Below are 18,493 nucleotides of genomic sequence, written 5' to 3' on the forward strand. Positions count from 1 at the left end.
TCTGTCTTGGTTGCGTTGAGCTTTAGGTAGGCCCTGGACATTCAGCTCTCGATGATGTGGAAGCAGTGTTTCGGCATTGGATGTCTGAAGCAGAGGAGACTTTCAAGTATAGTTGTTTCTCATCAGCATAGCGGTGAATCTTGTTGCTGTTATTTGTGAACAGAGCCGCAAGTGGTTCCATGTAAAGGTTGAAGACGACAGGAGACAGTATGGAACCCAGGAGAACTCCACTTGTGATAGGCATCTTTTGTGACTTGGAGATGCCCATGTAAACACTCTGGTGTTAATTGGAAAGTTTAAGAATAGTTTAGAGGACTGGGAGTGAGAAGTTAGTGCTGTTTGAAGCCCAATGTGGACTCTGAGAGAGTGGTGAGGATGCTTTATTGTGCACCATATTGTCTTGCTGATATCTCTAGAGGCCTATGGATGCCATCCATTTGTTGTGTTGATATTGCTTCCTAACCACAGGTAAGGTTGAAGTGGAAATATTCACAATACTCACACTGCAGAGTGTAAGGTTGAAAGCACACCTCACATTGAGTTAGTTCCTGTTCTCTGGGGACGATGGCCTGTGTTCCTGATGCTGAGACATGTTTCTCACGTCAGTGGAAAAGACTGGAAGTTTTTTTTTTTACTGATATCTTTCTTCCTTACCACATTGTGCAGGTCCCTTTGGTAATCTTCAAGCGAGAGAAGGAACTGGCCCGGAAGCTTGAGTTTGATGGTGTTTACATCACAGAGCAGCCTGAAGATGATGACATTAAAGGCCAGTGGGACCGACTGGTCCTGAACACTCCGTGAGTACAGCACTGTGCTGTGGAGCACCATCTGGACTCTAGGCAATGTATTCAATCATAGTAGCTATCTTATCTGTGGTCTCAGATATGTGTTTAAACTTATCTACCATGTTCAAAATAATGCCACTAGCAGCAGATTCTGGCTCAAATCAAGGAAGTTTGTTTTGTATTCCTCCCTGCTATGTCAATTTAAACTTATCCTCTTGGAAGAAATTGCAGCTTGCAGTCTGGGCTAGGAAACATATTATTGTCTTCATTGGCAGACTCACTCATCCTCTATGGAACCTATTTAAGATGTCATTATGGTCTGTAACTACTTGTTATGATTTGGCAGCTCTAAGCAGCGACCCTAATATATGTGAAGCTGAAATGCTGGGCTATTTTATAGGTCCGTTGTTGGATTATAACAAGTTAATTCATCTTTTCTCCTCTGATAATCCAGACTTTAAGGAGAATTTGGCATTTCACAGCACAAATAAAACAAAAATCAGTACCATTATCTCAAGGTGTGTGACCTCTCCCTCATTCACCCTCAACATGCTGTATTTAGCTTGTGCACACCCCACCCCAACCCCAGGATTTGAGATCTAAAGTTGTTTGCTACCTCAGTGCCAAACCTATCTAATGGCTCTTTTTTCTTTCCGAAGATCCTTCCCAAGCAACTACTGGGACAAATTTGTGAAGAGAAAGGTAAGTCTTTACCACTACTTCTTTCTGTCTTTAATGCATGCTGTTAGAAAATAATATGTCATTCCCTTTTCCATTTCGTATGAGAAGGGTTCCTTGTGTTTGTTTGGATCTGAAGTTGTTTACCTTAATCACAATCCATAAAGCTTGACTAGATGTGCCAAGTTGGGAACCTCTTGCATTTATGTATGGACACATTTGTTTATATAGAAACACTTGCTCCAAAGTTCCCTGCTTTAACCATTCTCCGAACTGATGTTTTGCATCATATGTCCAACCTGCTTAAAAGCACAAACATGACCTGTTATTTTTTATTGTTGTACAGGTGCTAGATAAATATGGAGATATTTATGGCAGAGAGAGGATTGCAGAACTCTTAGGCATGGATCTAGCCAGCTTGGAAATCAGCTCCCAGAATGAGAAGAAACCAGAACCAGATAAATCTATGCTTGCATGGTAAGGAACGGGCAAAGAAAAAGGTGAAGTGAACGGATAGGCGAGTATCTAGGGAACATCTATAGTATTTGAAGTAGAGTCAGATATGCATGCAGTAGTTGCTGACTCTGTCTTGTGTAAGACCTTTCTGATGGGTCAGAAGGCCGAACTATATATAACGAGTCTTTGCAACAACTTTTATTTCTGATGGATACTTCTAACCACAGATTACTCACCTAAGAATACTCCTACAGTGCCAAACTGGATCCAGAAACATTCCTCTAGCTATATGACTCTGCATTGCCTCTGAACTGCTGTGGACATGGTGTAGTGGTGCCGCATATAAGCTTCTGCAAGAGGTTACCTCCGGGGGCAAAGTCCTCTGGTAAGTCAAAATCGAATGTAAACATAGAAAAGTGAAGTGGGACTCAACCTTATCCCCCCTTATCCCCCCACTCTGTATTCAAAGAGAAGATGTGAGAGCCACACAATGTCATTAATTAGGTCCCTTATTGTGGAGTCTATTCCCCAACTGATTCCATTGCACCTTGAGTTTTTCAGTTCAGGCCATGGTCCATACAAACAGGTGATTGACGCATTCAAGGAGGCCATGCTGCAGATTTTTGGCACACTTCCCAAAGGCAGATCCGTCCTTGGTGCTGTTTGACCCCTTGGGACCCAAACCAAGCCCTGTACTGACATGGTACAGATGCCCACTCAGGCTCCCAAGACCTGCAATGGGCCCTTCCTCGTCAAGGGCAATATGCTTGTACTGACGCACCAGTGCAGTAAGAGGATCTACTGTGATTCCATTGCCTGACACAGAATTATCTTCTGCCCAATCTCAACCTATGTTGAACTGCAAGATTACAAAAGCGCAACTGATCGTTCTCCAGTATTAGGGTATCTTTCATAGATTCACATGCTTGAATCATTCCCCGTCGTCGAAGTGGGAGTCCCACGGTACATAGAAAGCAATAAATAGAGAAAAACCTTTCTTTTTTTTTATTTTTTTATTGAAGTCAATAGGAAAAAACATCTTCAATTGTAGAACTATCAGCCTCTTTAGAAAGAGCCCAAACTTCAGCCAATCAGGCGCGACCACCCTCTTAGAACCCTCAGCACAGAGGCTCAGTCTGTCAGATTTTCTACCGCACGTTGTGTGTAAGGGAGTCTCCCTGAGCTCTGCTCAGTTTTCCATCTCTTCAAGAGAAATCTTTAGAGAATTTCAATTCAGTTTTTCTTCAAGACTTTTTTCCATCATGTCTACAAGAAAGGGCCTTTTTAGACCTTGTGGGACCTGTGGCAAATTGAGACTTCACTGTGAGGACCCTCACAAGGAATGTATCTATTGCTTACATCCAGAGCATAAGGTCAAGGACTGTAAGATCTGCAGGACCTTTCCTAATAAGACTCTGAGGGACAGAGAAGCCAGGCTCCTACTTTGGCTCCAGAAAAAGAAGGCAAGAGAAGCTCTTTCTGAAGAAGACAGTGACACTGCAGTGACCTCAAAGAAAAGAAAGAGGTCTGTGGAGAGCCTATCCCCTGCAAGCGCTAAGTCAGCCAAGAAGCTGCATGCTTTTAAGGACACCGGGGATCTACCTTCAACATTTAAGGTAGCAAGTGGCAGGGTTCACTCAGAACCATCAACACCTGCTTCTTCTTCAAAGAAGCTTAAAAAGCCTTCCAGTTCTCTGCCTCCGTCGACGTCCCAAAAATCGACACCGTCGACGAGCGCTCCGTCGACGACAGCTCTACCGGTGACGACGACTACGATGACGGCTACGTTTACAGCCCCTCCGTCTCCGATGATAGTGACTTCATCTCCGCTGTCGTCTACGACGATAACATCGGTGAGCCTTAAGTATGGTCCGTCGTCGTCGCACACCTTAAAGATCATTGAGAAGCCGTTGACGGGTAAGAAGTTAAAATCTTTACCATCGACACATTCATCGACGAAGAGGTTCAGGAGGTCGCCGTCGCTTTCGCCGACGAAGATCCCGTCGACGCACCGGATAGTGAAAACTCCGTCTTTGTCAACCCCGTCGACGGGTGACGCAGTGACTTTGGCTTCGTCGACGACTACTTCGTCGACGATGATACCACCAACTACACCGACGGTCCCGTCGACGCCTGCTCCGTCGACGCCCGCTCCGTCGACGCCCGCTCCGTCGACGACAGCTCCGTCGACGGGTCATTTTCCTGGAACATCACCTTACCTTCCGCAAAGGATTTTGCCTGTACAAGTAAGGTCCTCTATATTACAACCATCGCATACATCGCCCAGCAAGGTTACACCCGTCCCTCCGCAGCATCTTTTTGCGGATGATGATGATGATGGCGATGGATACTCGGATGACGGATTTTTTCCGGTAGCGCGTAGTCCGTCCGAACTACGTATAAAATGCCAAGAAGAGGATGAAGAGGAGGATCTTCAGCAATTTTCCCACCAACAGGATCAGGGACATTTCGAACAATCAGAAGAGACAGTACAAATGCCGGTATCATTAATTAACAACTTTCAGCAAATGATGCAGGACTATTATGCGAGGTTTCCACCGCCTGGTTCTTCCACACCGGTGCAACCTCAGCAGACACCAGTGTCCACTCCGGCTAGACCTTCCACATTTCCAGACCCTATCACAGTACCTCCTTCTGTTCAGAGCATTGGCTCACCGTCATCCGAAGAGGAACGGGAAGAAGGGGAGATACAAGATTCAGACTCTTTAATACCGGAATGGGATGAGTACCAGATTCAGACTCCATCTCCATCTACACCACCGCCAGTGGACTCTCCTCCGCAGGACATTGGAGGTTTCCATTCTGTCATGGAGAGAGCTGCCAAGAGATTCCAGCTACCGATTACGTCTAAACAATCAGATTGTTTTCTTTATGACTTTAAAGAGGACACAAGAAAATCAGTGAGGGTCATTCCCATTGTCGACTTCATCTGGGAAGAAGGCTTAAAGGTCATGCAGACTCCGTCCTCCATTCCTGCAGTCTTGCCCAGGCTAGAAAAGAAATATAAGGCACCTGACAACTCCCCAGCATGTCTAATCAGCCACCCTAAACCGGATTCGGTTATCTCCCAAGCAGCACAGAGAAGATCCAGGAATCCGTCAGCTTCTCTGACCGCACCTCCAGACAAGGAAGGACGGCGTCTGGACTCCATAGGTAAAAAAAATTCAACCATGGCTGCCACCACTGTTAGAGCCGCCAACTCTCTAGCAATACTGAGGAGATACGATCGTCAGATGTGGTCTGACATGTCACAATTCATTGACATGATACCTGAATCCAGTAGAGCAGAAGCACGCAGAATTCTTCAAGAAGGAGAAAAGATTTCGGCCGAAATCATAGACTCTGCCATTGATGTCTCTTCCACAGGTTTTAGACAATTGGCCGGTGCTGCGGTTCTCAGACGCCAAGGGTGGCTAAAGGCTACCTCTTTTAGGCCGGAAGTTCAGTTGAAAGTTCTAGACATGCCATATGATGGAGAACTTTTATTTGGAAAACATGTCGACGATGCATTGCAGTCGATCAAGTCAGACACTGAAACAGCCAGGTCACTTGCGGCGCTTCAGTACAAGAGGCAACCCTTTCGAGGAGCGAGAGGGAGAGGTACTTTTTCTCACAGAGGAGGCTTTCAACAATATAGACCGTACTCCTCTTACCAAGGCCAATATCGCTCAACGTATGGCCAGCAACAACAGCATTCCTTTCGCCAGCAAACATTGGCTCGCTTCAGACAGCAAACAAGAGGAAAATCTGCTTTCAGACCCAAGGATACGACTAGAAAACAGTGACCCTCATCAAATGCCTGCACCCAGCCCCTGCACCAACACTCGTATAGGGGGCACAATTTCCGGGTTTCTGCATCAATGGTCCAGAATAACAACAGACAGATGGGTTTTGGATATTATCAAGCGGGGGCATACACTAGAATTCAACCAGTCTCCTCCTCAAGTACCACCAGGAGGCCCCCCGCCAGCCCACCTCAACGAGCTTATGGAACAGATTGCTATCTTAATGAGCAAGGGAGCAATAGAGATCGTACCAAGAAATCAGAGGGGAATAGGTTTTTACTCCCGTTTTTTCCTTATCCGGAAGAAGAACGGAGATTGGAGACCTATTCTCGATCTTCGATCGCTCAACAAATACCTCAAGAAGCAATCTTTTCGCATGATCTCTCTTCAAGACGTTCTGAGCCTCCTCAATCGAGGGGATTTTATGACCTCGCTAGATCTTCAGGACGCATATTTTCACATTCCAATTCACCCCAATCATCGGAAATTCTTGCGGTTTAGGGTCGCAGGCATTCACTACCAGTTCAGAGTACTTCCATTTGGCCTCAAGTCGGCTCCAAGAGTGTTCACCAAGGTTTTGGCGCCAGTGGCAGCCCACCTCAGACAATTAGGGGTACAGGTCTTCCCTTACCTGGACGACTGGCTAATAAAAGCACGTACAGCGTCGAAGGCTGCCAGAGATACGGAAACATGTCTCTCCATTTTCGGAGCTTTGGGTTTGTCGGTCAACTACCCCAAGTCTCACACAGAACCCACTCAGAACATCACGTTTCTTTCTAGGAGCCATCTTGGACACTTTACAAGCAAAAGCCTTTCCTTCACAGGACAGAATACAGAGACTTCGAAACTTAGCAGCTCGGCTCAGCAGAAGAAGGTCCGTTTCAGTACGGACTTACAAGTCTTTTCTAGGGATACTATCGTCATGCATTCCATTGATAAGGAACTGTCGCCTCCACATGAGGACTCTTCAACAACAACTAGACAACCAGTGGAAACAGACAGAAGGCTCTTTCGACGAGCTAGTACAAATCACCCCTGCAGCGAAACAGGCTTTCACGTGGTGGAAAGAAACTCCCCTAGTCTCAGACGGGCTGTCATTTCTGAAGGACAGGACCATGCACATAGTAACAACGGACGCATCCCTGGAGGGATGGGGTGCTCATTTACAGGATCTTTCCGTGAGGGGAAAATGGTCTATGCAAGAATCAACTCTCCACATAAACGTATTAGAGCTCAGAGCGGTGTTTTTGGCACTCAAGTCCTTCCTCATGAACATCAAAGACTCCTCAGTGTTGATAAGGACAGACAACACCACGGTCATGCACTATATCAACAATCAAGGAGGCACAAGATCTCGAGCATTATCCCTGGAGGCACAGGAGCTGTGGCATTGGGTAACTCAGCATGGAATCACCATCCGAGCAGAACATCTCCCAGGGATCACCAACATCTGGGCAGATGCCTTGAGCAGGAATCGAACCAGCTGCCACGAGTGGGAAATCAATCAGTCGGTTCTCGACAATCTCTTTCACCTTTGGGGCAAGCCCACCATAGATCTATTCGCGACCAAGGACAACAAGAAATGCCGACACTTCGCAAGCTGGCATCCGCAGAGGGGTTCGAGAGGGAATGCGTTTTTGATCAGATGGTCAGTGATTTATGCATACGCTTTTCCCCCGCTTCCACTCATCCCGAGACTTCTGCTAAAGATGAAGAGGGAACGATGCAGGATTCTTCTAATCGCTCCGAGATGGCCACGCCAGTTCTGGTTCACAGAACTTCTATTGCTATCGGAACAACCTCACATTCGGCTGAAGGCAATTCCAGATCTGCTAACAATGAGCCAGGGTCAGGTTCGTCATCCCAACCCGACATCTCTTTGTTTATCAGCCTGGCTCCTGAATTCTATGAATTTGATGGTTTGAATATTCCTCCGGAGTGCAGAGAGATACTTGCCTGTGCCAGAGCCCAGTCTACAAATCGCACAAACAAATTCAAGTGGAAGAGGTTTTGTTTGTGGTGCGCTACTTCCAGCATCCATCCTCTGTCATCATCCCCTGAACAGATTTTGCCATATTTACTACATTTGGCCAAATCCGGTCTTTCGCATTCATCGATTAAAGTGCATTTGGCTGCCATATCTCGTTACAGACGGACCCCTCAGTCACCTTCACTATGGTCTGCCAGAATAATCAAACAATTTCTTAAAGGTTTGTTCAGAAAATATCCACCAATTCACCGTCCTGCACCACAATGGCATCTGAACATTGTGCTCTCCCAATTAATGAAACATCCGTTCGAGCCTATTCATAGAGTGGATTTGAAGTTCGTTTCTTTTAAAACGGCCCTTCTTTTAGCCTTGACATCGGCAAGAAGAGTCAGTGATATCCAGGCATTTACAATTTCTCCGCCTTTCCTTCAATTCAAGCCGGAGGTGGTCATTTTAAGAACAAATCCAAGGTTTATACCTAAAGTTCCATCATCTTTTCACTTAAACGAACCAGTAGTTCTGCGAACATTTTTTCCAAATCCTCAAACGGCAGCTGAACGAGCTCTGCATTCGTTAGACATTAAGCGCTGTTTCAAGTTCTATATAGATAGAACAACTGCTTTCCGTAAATCTGAACAGTTGTTTATCAGCTTTGGAAAGGTCAATCGTGGTAGCGCAGTTACTAAACAAACTATAGCGCGTTGGATTTCTGCTGCCATTCAGTTGACCCACCAGTTGGCGGGAAAGCCATTATCATCTAAGGTCCGGGCGCACTCCACTAGAGCAGTTTCCACTTCCACAGCTCTGTTCGCTGGAATTCCTTTGGACCAAATCTGCAAGGCAGCGACATGGACACGTCCTCATACTTTCACCCAGCATTACTGCCTGGAAGCTACGGACAAGGTGGATGCTGCGGTAGGACAAGCGGTTTTGCGCAATTTGTTCACATAAGGTGAGCCTATAAGCCTTACCCTCCGTCCTCTGTGTCTCATTTCATATGTAATTTAGAGTATATCCTTCTTATATGCAGTTAGAGGTACTCATATTTTTCTTTGCTACATGGAATATATATATGTATATGTATAAATGTTTATATATATAGATTTGTATATAATGGATGAATACTACATGTACTTAGGAATGGTTAGCTCTTAATTTGCAGATTTAATCGCTTATATACATTCAGTCAACATACAATATATTTATGCATTCTGTTGGTACTACAAGAAAATAATAATTTATCCATTTACTGCTGACTATTCTGATTCAAGCATGTGAATCTATGAAAGATACCCTAATACTGGAGAAGAAAATAAGTTACTTACCTGTAACTGTAGTTCTCCAGTATTGGTATCTTTCATAGATTCACATGCGACCCACCTTCCTCCCCAGAGAGGCTCACCTTCTGGAATTTTTTCCTGTGTACACTAGTGCGGAGAAATCTGACAGACTGAGCCTCTGTGCTGAGGGTTCTAAGAGGGTGGTCGCGCCTGATTGGCTGAAGTTTGGGCTCTTTCTAAAGAGGCTGATAGTTCTACAATTGAAGATGTTTTTTCCTATTGACTTCAATGAAAAAAAAAAAAAAAAAAGAAAAGAAAGGTTTTTCTCTATTTATTGCTTTCTATGTACCGTGGGACTCCCACTTCGACGACGGGGAATGATTCAAGCATGTGAATCTATGAAAGATACCAATACTGGAGAACTACAGTTACAGGTAAGTAACTTATTTTCTTATTCAGCCTGACGGTGAACCAGGGATGAACAAGCAGATGCTCCATTATCTTTTTGGCTCTGACTCTGGACACTCTACATCCCACGATGAAGAGGATGATGGAGGGAAAAGGGGTGTTTTTCTCGTCTCTCCCTATACAAATGACAACTTTTACATGGACTTAGAAGAGGTCAATTCAATTAGCTTGACTTCTCCAGCATTGGATTTTTCATAGATTCACATGGTTAAATTATTCCCTATCATAAGACTTGGAATCTCCAGTAACAATGTTAATATAGCAGTGTACACTTACACTCAGTTACACTAAACATTTCCATCCTATCTACATCATTGTAAATGGTCCAAACTCCTGCCAAGCAGAGGCTACCACCCTCAGCTGTTTTCCTGTCAGAGGCTTCCAACTGCCAGATGTTCTGCTGTACATTCAGCATCAAAAACCCTTTAGGGAGCTCTTTCCCAAAAATGTTTTTTCACACCTTTTATTCTCTTAAAATCTTGGTTTCAGCGTGGCAGAAGTGCCACAGAAGAAATCTCTGCTTAAGGCATTCAAGGCTTCTGGGTAAAAGGAAATGTTACTTACCCAGAAGACATCTGTTTGCGGCATGTAGTGCTGTAGATTCATATGCTCTGCATTATCCTGCCATCTAGTGTTAGGACTGGAGTGTTACAATTTGTTTTTCTTCGAACATGTTTTTTCGAGTCACAGGATTGAGTGACTCCTCTCTCTCTGTGCTTCTACACATGAGCATTGAGTCCTTTGTTAGATTGTTTTGCTGCAGACAGCCTTCCTGTCATCAATGAAAGGAAGACTGGGGCAGGTGCTCACAGACAACAAACAGGAGGGGTGGGGTCATGGCCCTGGGCAAAGGAAACCCTGAGCCCCTGGAAATGGCTGGACCACCAGGGGATATTTATGATGGTGAGCCACCTGGTGGGATCATTTAACACCAGAGTGGATGACTTCAACTTTTGACACCTAGCAGATCACGAGTGACGGTTAGACTTAGAGGTGGCGCAAGGCTTCTTTCACACATGGGAAAAACGTTGGCTTGATCTCTTCACCCCCACCAAGGACGTACAATGTCAGCAGTTCTGCACGTTGGAGCTAACAAGGTGTCTGGCTCTCTCTGAGACGCGTTCTGCCTGTGGTGGGGCTCAGGACTCCTCTATGCCTTTCTGTTGATGCCTCTTGTGCCCTGAGTTCTGAAGATCAGAACGACTGGGCCCAAGTCATCCTACAAGCTCTGGATTGGGCACAGAGTTTGGTATCCAGAGCTCCCAGGAATGAGCATCTGTCCTCCAATCAGGCTGCCCCTCCAGGAGAATCTGCTGTTGCAGAAGTATTTCAAGGTCCTGGACCTCAACCTGCCCACACACCACTTTGATGTGTGAAAATTGAGTGGCGACAGAAGAACACTATCTGATAGAGACTTCTAGTTGCAGATTCCTTACAGTTGAATTCCCCCAGGCATCAGTCTGGATCTGGAGATTTTTCTTCGAGCGCGCCATTAGGTGGTGTCGATCATCTCCATGGGTGTCGTTGGCGTCGTGTTCGCCGTGATGACATCGCGGTCGTATACAGGCGCCACCCTGGTGTGCTGGCATCAGTTCTTTTCTTTCTATGCCAGCCTACGTGCAGATCCGGAGAGAGCTCCCTTAGTCACTTTTTGACTAAGACATTTTTGTAGAAATTATTTTTGACGTGGTCGTGGATGAGTCAAGGGATGCCCCCAAGACCGGTTTTAAGCCCTGCAACTCCTGTCATCGAATTATGTCGGCGGTGGATCCACACCTCTTGTGTCTTGATGCCTGGAGCGCAATCACGACCCGAAGTCATGCTCGGAGTTTCGGGCCATGAACCCGAAAGCTTTGAGGGAGTGATCCCTAAAGCTAATGGTGGCCCGACACTTGACTCCGCAGCGCTCACGGTCTCATTTGAGAGTAAGGTCTCAAGATCGGCCGCCGAGTCACCACCACTCTTCGTCCTCAAAGTCACCTGGACATTCGGGTCATAAGAATAAGACGTCGAAGAAGGAAAAGCGTTCTTCAACTTCACCCCGTTGCTTGGATGATGCGGCATGGGAAGAGCGTCGATGCTCTAGGCCTCCATCCTCAGAGCCTTCATCTGGGTCCGCTCCGCGCTTTCCTGACTTTCCGGGAGCCGGAGCCACTCCTGCCCAACTCAAAGAGTTTTATGAGGCATGCGCCCCATTTTTGGGCAGACCTACCCACCTTCGGTGCCCTCGGGCACAGGTGAGTTGGTGGGGACCCCCTCGGGTTCGAAGTCGTCGGCTTCGGCCACGGCTCTGGAGGGCTCCTCCAGATCCAATCTCGTGCCACAGCGACCTTCCCTGGCGTCGGGTCAGACATCAACGCTCCCGACATCGGTTAGGCCCACAATCAACGTCTCATAACCGACGACCCGGAGTCAGAACGACGTCAATCAAGGCCAATTCTGTTCTCTATGGGCTCTCCTGGACCCATGGTTGATCCAGACCCTTATGCTTATGGGTATGGATACGGGGAGAGTTTGGAGAGGACGCTGGACCCTTTAGAATACCAGCTTGACCCCAAATGGACTGTGTGCAGGATTTGGGTGATGCCAGTGGTGTAGACACCTCCCCTGACACTGGTATGCTCTCTCCTCCTATCGTGGCTACGGAGGAGGGTGTCTCATACTCTATGGTGGTGCGAAGAGCGGCTGAGGTCTTGGACCTTGAGCTACCTTCTGTGGAGGTTAGGCCTAATATCCTAACCAACGTGCTTCAGCCGGGGTCTTCCACATCAGAACCCCTTCTTCCCTTTAATGTGGCACTGGGGGACGTCCTTTTGGGTACTTGGTCCAGACCCAGCACAGGGGCTCCTGTGAATAGGACGATTGCCCACCGCTATCGGCCTGCTCCAACAGACCCAAAATTCCTCACCCCACGCCTGAGAGCCTTGTCACCCAGGGTTCATCTTCATCGGGCGCACCTGCCACACCCCCTGGATAGGGAATCAAAAAGACTGGATAACTTGGGGAAGAAATTGTTTTCTTCCAACAGTCTAGCGCTGCGGTCTGTGAACACTGCATGCCTTTTGGGCTGCTATTCCCATACTCTCTGAGATACGGTCACGCAAGTGCTGCCTAGAGTTCCGGAGGAGGCCGGGACGGTTCTTTCCCAAGCCGTGACAGACGGGAGGGACGCAGCAAAGTTCATGAGTCATTGTGGACTGGATGCGACAGACTCTCTGGGCAGATTGGTTGCATCGATGGTGGCACTGAGACGCCATGCCTGGCTGAGAACATCTGGCTTCTCAGGAGCTGTCCAGCAGTCTCTGATGGACATGCCCTTTGATGGCACACGTCTCTTTGGAGACAAGGTGGACTCAGCGCTTGATTGCTTCAAGCATTCCCAGCCGCGTTCCTTTCCCCCTGGCCATCGACCCGCTCATGCTGTACAGCCCCGTCGCGGATGCGGGATCCCACGCCCCCAGGGATCAAGGAGCCAGCAGGTCGCCTAGTCCACCTCCGCCCCCTCCTCGGCCTCCAAACCCTCCTAGTCCACGGGTACACTAGAAAACAGTTGGTGGCAGGATTCGCCATCACCTGCCCCAATAGCAATCCATTACCTCAGACAGGGGCTACTCCCTCCCCTTCAAGACACCTCCTCCAGCCATGCCACCTTCATACAATCGCATATCGGAGGATTATATGACATTTCTCCGTGAGGAAGTGCAAGCCCTGTTGGCCGAAGGAGCTATAGAGAGGGTTCCGTTGCCAGAAGTAGGTTGTGGTTGCTATCCCTGCTACTTTCTGGTACCGAAGAAGGACAAGGGTCTTCGTCCTATCTTAGATCTTCGGTCCCTCAACCTCTTCCTCAAGAAGGAGAAGTTGAAAATGTTTACATTGGCTCGGGTCCTATCAGCCCTGGATCCCGGGGACTGGATGGTAGCATTGGACTTGCAAAATGCATACTTCCACATTCCCATCTTGCCGGCCCACAGACGTTGCCTACGATTCGTGGTAGGTCATGAGCACTTTCAGTTTACCATTCCCCCTTTTGGCCTTACCAGTGCCCCTCGGGTGTTCACAGAAGTGATGGTAGTGGCGGCAGCTCATCTGCATAGATTAGGGGTCCTAGTGTTCCCCTACCTTGACGATTGGCCATTGAAGGCGAACTCGCCCCAGACAGACTTCTCCCATCTCCAGACTACGCAAACCTTTTGCATTCCCTGGGGTTCACTATCAACATGCCAAAGTCACACCTGACTCCTTCTCAGGCGCTCCCTTTCATCAAAGCTGTTCTGGCTACAGTGCAATTTCGGGCGTATCCTCCAGGATATTCGGGCTATGATACCGATGTTTCAGCCTCTATCCTGGATTTCGGTGAGAAGGACTCTGAGGCTGCTGGGCCTCGTGGCCTCCTGCTTCCTGCTAGTTCAGATGGCATATGCGGGCTCTTCAGTGGAACCTGAAGTTGCAGTGGGCGCAGCAACAGGGGAATCTCTCCAACAAGGTCCAGATCTCCGAAGGAAGTGCGAGAGAGCTGCAGTGGTGGTTAACGAATCAGGATTGGGTCAAAGGCAGATTCCTCTCCTTTCCCCAGACAGATCTTACAGTAGTGACAGATGCATCACTCCTGGGATGGGGTGGCCACATGGGAGAGGGGGAGATCAGAAACCGGGCTCCATATCAATCTTCTGGAACTCCGAGCGATTCGACTAGCATTAAAAAGCATTAAAGCATTCCTTCCCTCTCTGAAAGGGAAAGCAGTGCAGGTGTTGACAGACAACACCACCGCCATGTGGTACTGCAACAAACAAGGTGGAGTGGGGTCGTGGACCATTTGTCAAGAGGCTCTTCACCTCTGACTTGGCAGGAACATCAGGGCATTTCCCTTGTGGTTCAACACCTGGCGGGCTCCTTGAATGCCAGGGCAGACAAACTCAGCTGACGATGCGTGGTTGAACACGAATGGCGTCTCCATCCGGAGGTGGCGCAAGGTCTCTTCCTTCAGTGGAGAGAACCTTGGTTAGAATTGTTCGACTCTGTAGAGGACGCGCAATGTCAGCTGTTTTGCGCATTCGAGTTTCCAGGGCAGCACTCGCTCTACGACTCTTTTAGTCACAAGTGGAATTCAGGCCTCCTGTATGCTTTTCCACCCATACCACTTCTGCCCAAAGTTCTGAAGAAGATCAGGCAAGACTGAGCCCAAGTAATCTTGGTGGCTCTGGACTGGGCACGAGGAGCCTGGTATCCCGAGCTGTTGAGCATGGCCATAGCTCCTCCGATCAGATTGCCTTTTCGGGAGAATTTTCTGTCGCAGCAGCACGGGAGGGTCATCCACCGGAACCTGTTCACCCTCCACCTCCTTGCGTGGAGATTGAGCGGCGACAGTTGACGTCTTTTGACCTGCCATCCGAAGCCTGTAACGTTATCTTGGCAGCCAGGCGTCCCTCAACCAAAACCGTATACGCCTGTTGTTGAAAGAAATGTGTGGCATGTTGCATCGAGAAATCTGTTGATCCTCTATCTGCTCCTCTTTCTTAGGTCCTCCTCTTTATTCTTTCCCTTGCCCAGCAGGGCTCTACCCTGGGCACCCTTAAGGGATATCTTTCTGCTATCTCTGCTTTCTTGAGGTTACAAGATCAGACTTCTCTGTTTAAATCGCCCATTGTTGGGAGGTTTCTTAAAGGCCTCACACATTTTTTTCCTCCTTTCCCATTGATCATGCCCCAATGAGATCTAAACCTAGTATTAACATACCTTATGTGTGCCCCGTTCGAGCCGCTTCACAACGGCCGTTTCTGGCTCTTAACCATCAAGATTGTCTTTTTAGTTGCCATCACCTCTGCCCGCAGAGTAAGTGATCTCCAGGCTCTTTCATCTAACCCACCTTTCCTGGCAATACATCCTGACAAAGGGGTACTTCGCACAAGGGCTTTTTTCCTACCTAAAGCAGTGGCACCCTTCCATGTCAGGCAGTCCATCACCTTAGGCACCCCCACATCCCTCACATGGAGAGGAGAGACTCCACCGTCTGGACCCAAAAAGAGCATTGGCGTTCTACCTTGATCGTACCAAAGACTTCCGGGTGGACGATCAACTCTTTGTGGGATATGTGGGTGCAAAGAAGGGGGAAGCCGGTGCAGAAGAGGACCATTTCAAGATGGGTGCTCTTATGCATCAAAATGAGCTACGCTGTGGTTAAGAAGCAACCTCCTGAAGGTTTGCGTGCCCGCTCCACCAGAGCTACTGCTGCTACCACAGCGATAGCACAAGGCGTTCCAGTCCTGGACATGTCAGGCAGCAATGTGGGCATCTCTGCACACTTTTACCAAACACTTCTGCCTGGATAGTCAGGTCCGCAGGACGGCTACTTTGGCCGTTCGGTCCTGCAGGACTTCGTGGTGTGTTCTTGGTTCGCAGACAACCACCGGGGGTGATATTGTTCGGGTATCTATTTAAAGGTAAGGAATCTGCAACTAGAAGTTTCTATCAGGTGCACAAGTTGCTTACCTTTGGTAATAATATATATGGTAGGGACATATTTTAGTTGCAGATTCCTTACCAACCTGCCCATCCTCCCCGCACTGCGAACTGATTTCTAGGGACAGGAACTTCCCTTTAAGGGCCCTGGTTTTGGCGCAGCACTCTCATTATTCTTCATGACTCCGCGCTACTGGCGTGGAAAGTAGTGAAAAGAAAGTGACGTAAGCACGCCGGGGTGGGGCCTATATACGTCTGCGACGTCATCACGGCGAACACAACGCCAGCGCCACCTGTGGAGTCGACCAACGCCACCTGATGGCGCAGAAAGGTACTGCTCGAAGAAAAACCTCTGGATCCAGACTGACGCCTGGGGGAATTCAAAGGTTAGGAATCTGCAACTAGAATATGTCTCTACCAGATATATAATTACCGAAGGCAAGTAACTTGTACTTCAGTCTTCATTGGGAGGCGATTGATGGCATTTTGGGAGCCAGGCGTCCCTTAACTAAAACTATATATGCCTGTTGTTGGGATAAACTTGTGATTTGGTATGGTATACAACAGATAGACCCCTTCTAGGCCAGGTTAGCGGATGTTTTGTTGTTAGTTTTCTCCCTTGCCCAGAATGGCTTTGTTTTGGGCATGGTTAAAGTGTATCTTCTGGGTCTTTTGCCATTTTTACGGTTGCCTTAAACTTGTTTAGTACACCTGTGGTGATGCCATTTTTAAAAGGACTCCAATATCTGTTTAATCCTTCTCCCTTTGTTATACTGCAGTGGGACCTTAACCTGGTCCTCACATATTTGATGTGCATTCATTTGGAACTGTTGCAAAGCTGCCCTTTGCGGCTTCTCACCCTTGTTCCCATAACATCAGCATGTTGGGTGAATGAGCTCCAAGCTCTGTGTCACTCCAAATATGCCATCTTTGACCCAGACATGCTGGTACTGCAAACTCTGGCTTCCTTTCTCCCAAAAGTAAGTACCCGTTGGTAAAAACCATTACCTTACGAGCATTATGTGTTCCGCCTCACCCCTCTAAGGAGGAGGAAATACTCCATCGCCTGGACCCAAAGAGCATTGAGCTTTTACACTGTACCAGAGCCCACCAAGTGGACAATCAGCTATTTTTGGGCTTTGTGGGAGCAAAGAAGGCTAAAGCTGTGTATAAAAGGACCATCTTGCGTTGTGTTAGAGCTCTTCGTCAATATCTGCTAAGCATTGACCAAGATGCAGCCCCTGGAAGGGCTCTGAGCTCCTTCTACCAGAACCAAGACTACTACCACTGAGTTGGCATGTGAAGTTTCTGTCTTGGACATTTGTCAGGCATCACTGTGGGGGTTCCTCCATATATTCGCAAGCACTACTGTCTTGACAGCCAGATTTGCTGAGAGGTACCATTTCGCCTGCTCGGTCATACATGACTTTTTGGGTTGAGACAAATCAAGACCCACCCCAGAATAGGTATTGCTTTGGTATCTATTCTGCCTGGAAGTCTCTATCAGAAAAAAAAAAGTTTCTGCCCACTTTCAAAGGTTGGGGTTTACCAGTTTTCCTTTACCTCAACAACTGGCTGTTTAGGGGGAGCTTGCCACCGTCAGTCATTGATCACCTCCTGATGATGGCTAAACCTCTTGACTTTGTTGGAGTTCATGATCAACAAGCCAAAATCAGACCTAACTCCTTCACATAGGTTGCAATTTATTGTAGCTATCCTGGTTGCAGTGCGGTTCAGAGCCTTCTATTTGCCCTATAAGTCCAGGACATTCAGAGTATAATACTCATGTTTCAGCCTTGTTCTTGGATCTGGGTGAGAGCAGCACTGAGGCTCCTTTGCCTCTTAAACTTTTGCATCCCCACTGTCAATTTCTTCATAGGCAGGATCTACAATGGAATCTGAATTTCCAGTGGGCTCAGCATCACATAATTTAATTGGATGCCATCTAGATTTTACAGTTTTGCAGTGGTGCCTGCTCAAACCCAGCTGGGCCATCAGTAGGCCCCGCTCCCTACCTCACCCAGATTTGACGGTGGCAACAGATGTGCCACTGCTGTTTGTGGGACGTTATATGGGGAAGGTGGAGATCATCAGACTCTGGCCTCCAATGGGAGCCCAGCTCCATAGCAGTCTGTTTATGTTGTGGGCCATTCATCGACCTCTGAAGACCTTCTTGTTGTTTATCAAAGGGAGGTTGGTGCAGGTTCTGACGGACAACACAACTGCCTTGTTATACAGTAACAAGCAGGGCAGAGTGGGGTGTTGTGTCTTGTGACAGAAGGCTGTTCACCTGTTCACCTTTGGAATTTGTTGAAGAGAAAGTGCATTGTTGAATGCTAGAGTGGGTGAGCTAAGCAGGCTGCATTTGGCAGATCACAAGTGACGTCTCATTCTGAGGTTGCACAGGGCATCTTCTGGCAGTGGAAAGAACCCTAGATCTTTTCTTCACTGCTGAGAACCTTTTAGTGTCAAAATATTTGCATGTTGGAGTTTCTGTGAGAATACTTGCTAGTAGATGCATTCCGGTTGGAATGGAACATGGGACTCCTATACACTTTCCTATCCCTGCCCCTC

General features: G+C 47.7%; 1 protein-coding gene across 8 annotated transcripts in view; it reads left to right on the top strand.

The window, feature by feature from the left end:
• Window positions 1-18,493, top strand: part of RYR1 (ryanodine receptor 1) — a 1,068,376-nt gene that overhangs the window by 1,003,055 nt on the left and 46,828 nt on the right. For all 8 annotated transcript variants that reach the window (XM_069206982.1, XM_069206985.1, XM_069206986.1 and 5 more), the window contains 3 exons: window positions 667-797; window positions 1,445-1,487; window positions 1,810-1,940. In XM_069206982.1, the coding sequence (XP_069063083.1) occupies window positions 667-797; window positions 1,445-1,487; window positions 1,810-1,940 (305 nt within the window). The remainder of the gene's footprint in view (window positions 1-666; window positions 798-1,444; window positions 1,488-1,809; window positions 1,941-18,493) is intronic.

Source organism: Pleurodeles waltl, chromosome 9 (assembly GCF_031143425.1).
Source record: "Pleurodeles waltl isolate 20211129_DDA chromosome 9, aPleWal1.hap1.20221129, whole genome shotgun sequence".
Classification (NCBI taxonomy): Eukaryota; Metazoa; Chordata; class Amphibia; order Caudata; family Salamandridae; genus Pleurodeles; species Pleurodeles waltl.